We start from the raw sequence: 1,774 nt of genomic DNA, 5'->3' as shown, positions 1-1,774 counted from the left end.
GTGACGGAATATCTAGATGATGTTGGGCCTCTGGGTATCCGTGACGGAATATCTAGATGAGGTTGCTGAGATAGAAGGACCTACATGTGGGCAGCACATTCCTCAGGCCATGTCCTGAACTGAGCAAAAATGAGAAAGCAAGCTGAGGACCAGCATTCATCTGTTTCCTGACTGCGGGTCATGTGACCAGCAGCCTCCACTCCAGTTCCCCCGTGAGGGCCTGCACCCTCACACTGTTGGCCCAGATGACCGCCTTTGGCCTTCCTCTCCCTCCTTTGACGGTGACACAGATGGGGGCTGGTGCCCAATAACCATTTTTTGTACAGAGTTCTGAGCTACGGCTTCTGTCCTTTCTTCCAGGTGATTGATTACATTTTGCCACCCTTGGTCTCCTTGGTTCAAAGCCAGAATGGTGAGTGAGACTGTGGCCCCGAGAATCCAGGACACATTGCTTAGTTTTGCTTTTTAGAGATAACTGCGGGACCTGGGGTGGCCCGGTTCTCACCACCATCCCTGTGTATCACCACGGTGAGCACACATTCCATTCTCACATTCTTGGCATTCTTTCCTTCATCCAGTGGAGTGGAGACTCTTCAGCTTGCGGCTGCTCTCTGAGACCACAGCCTTACTGGTGAGCCAGAAGCCGGAGGATGGCGATGATGAGGCCGGCTGTGATCCTGACAGCAATCTTCTGGCTCTCTTCAGGGACGAGCTGCTCCCCCAGTAAGTGCTGTTCTGTCCACTGCTCCCCAGTAAGCGCTGTTCCGTCCACTGCTCCCCAGTAAGTGCTGTTCCGTCCACTGCTCCCCAGTAAGCGCTGTTCTGTCCACTGCTCCCCAGTAAGCGCTGTGCTGTCCACTGTTCCCCCAGTAAGCGCTGTGCCATCCACTGCTCCCCAGTAAGCCCTGTGCCGTCCACTGCTCCCCAGTAAGCCCTGTGCTGCCCACTCATGTGGGGACGCTTCTGTACAGCTGGCCTGACCATGGGGTGGGCTTGATGTCCCTGTGTCTTTGGACATATGCTCCTGGCCTCATGCTGGAGAGATCTAAACACGGGCGTTGGCTGTTCCACTGTGGAGGACCCGGAAGAGTCCCAGCCCCACCCACCTCACAGCCTCTGCTGGGCATTGTTTGCTGGGTACAGTCTTCCGATGCCAACAGAAAGATGCTCCTAGCTGGGTATGGGTGAAGTGGTGTTATGGTTCAAGAGCATGGGATTGAGACTTCTGTCACCCCCAGAAATGAGAGTCACAGAACCTTTCCTTTTTCCAAATGCTTTCCTCAGGGGGTCAGTAGCTGAGGTGGAGAATATGAGCATGGAGGGGCTTGTTCTTCCTTCTGCTACTGCATGGCTGGCACAGCAAGATCATGGCAACAGATTCCCAGGAGCTCCCAGTGGGGAGCCCTCCATGGAGTCTTGTGCTGCAGGGAACCCTCAGTTTGATTGAACAGAATAATTTTTGTTGTTTTTTTCAAGAGGGCCTCTCTTTCTGTAACCCAAGCTTTCCTGGATCTTGCTGTGCAGCCCCAGCAGGCCTCGAGCTGATGCCGTCAGCTTTGTGCTGACATTATAGGCCACACCCATCACAGGGGTTAAAAAGAAAGAGCCACTTCTCCCCAGAAGATCATTGTACAGGGTTAAATGTAAGGTGTGTGTGTATGTGTGTGTGGGGGGGGGTAAGCACCTGTGTCTGTGGGCGAGCACCTGTGTGTGTGTATGTGTGTGGGTAAGCACCTGTGTGTGTACGCGTGTGAGCACCTGTGTCTGTGGGCAA

The 1,774-nt window shown here is 53.9% G+C and overlaps 1 protein-coding gene across 1 annotated transcript in view; it reads left to right on the top strand.

Annotated features, from left to right (window-relative positions):
- Ulk4 (unc-51 like kinase 4) overlaps window positions 1–1,774 on the top strand; it is a 288,608-nt gene that overhangs the window by 104,565 nt on the left and 182,269 nt on the right. The window contains exons 30-31 of the mRNA XM_026779110.1: window positions 361–412; window positions 579–723. Of these exons, the coding sequence (XP_026634911.1) occupies window positions 361–412; window positions 579–723 (197 nt within the window). The remainder of the gene's footprint in view (window positions 1–360; window positions 413–578; window positions 724–1,774) is intronic.

The sequence above is a fragment of the Microtus ochrogaster genome, chromosome 5 (assembly GCF_000317375.1).
Source record: "Microtus ochrogaster isolate Prairie Vole_2 chromosome 5, MicOch1.0, whole genome shotgun sequence".
Taxonomy (NCBI): Eukaryota; Metazoa; Chordata; class Mammalia; order Rodentia; family Cricetidae; genus Microtus; species Microtus ochrogaster.
Note: the sequence above shows the minus strand (reverse complement) of the source record. Positions and strands in the feature narration are given on the sequence as shown.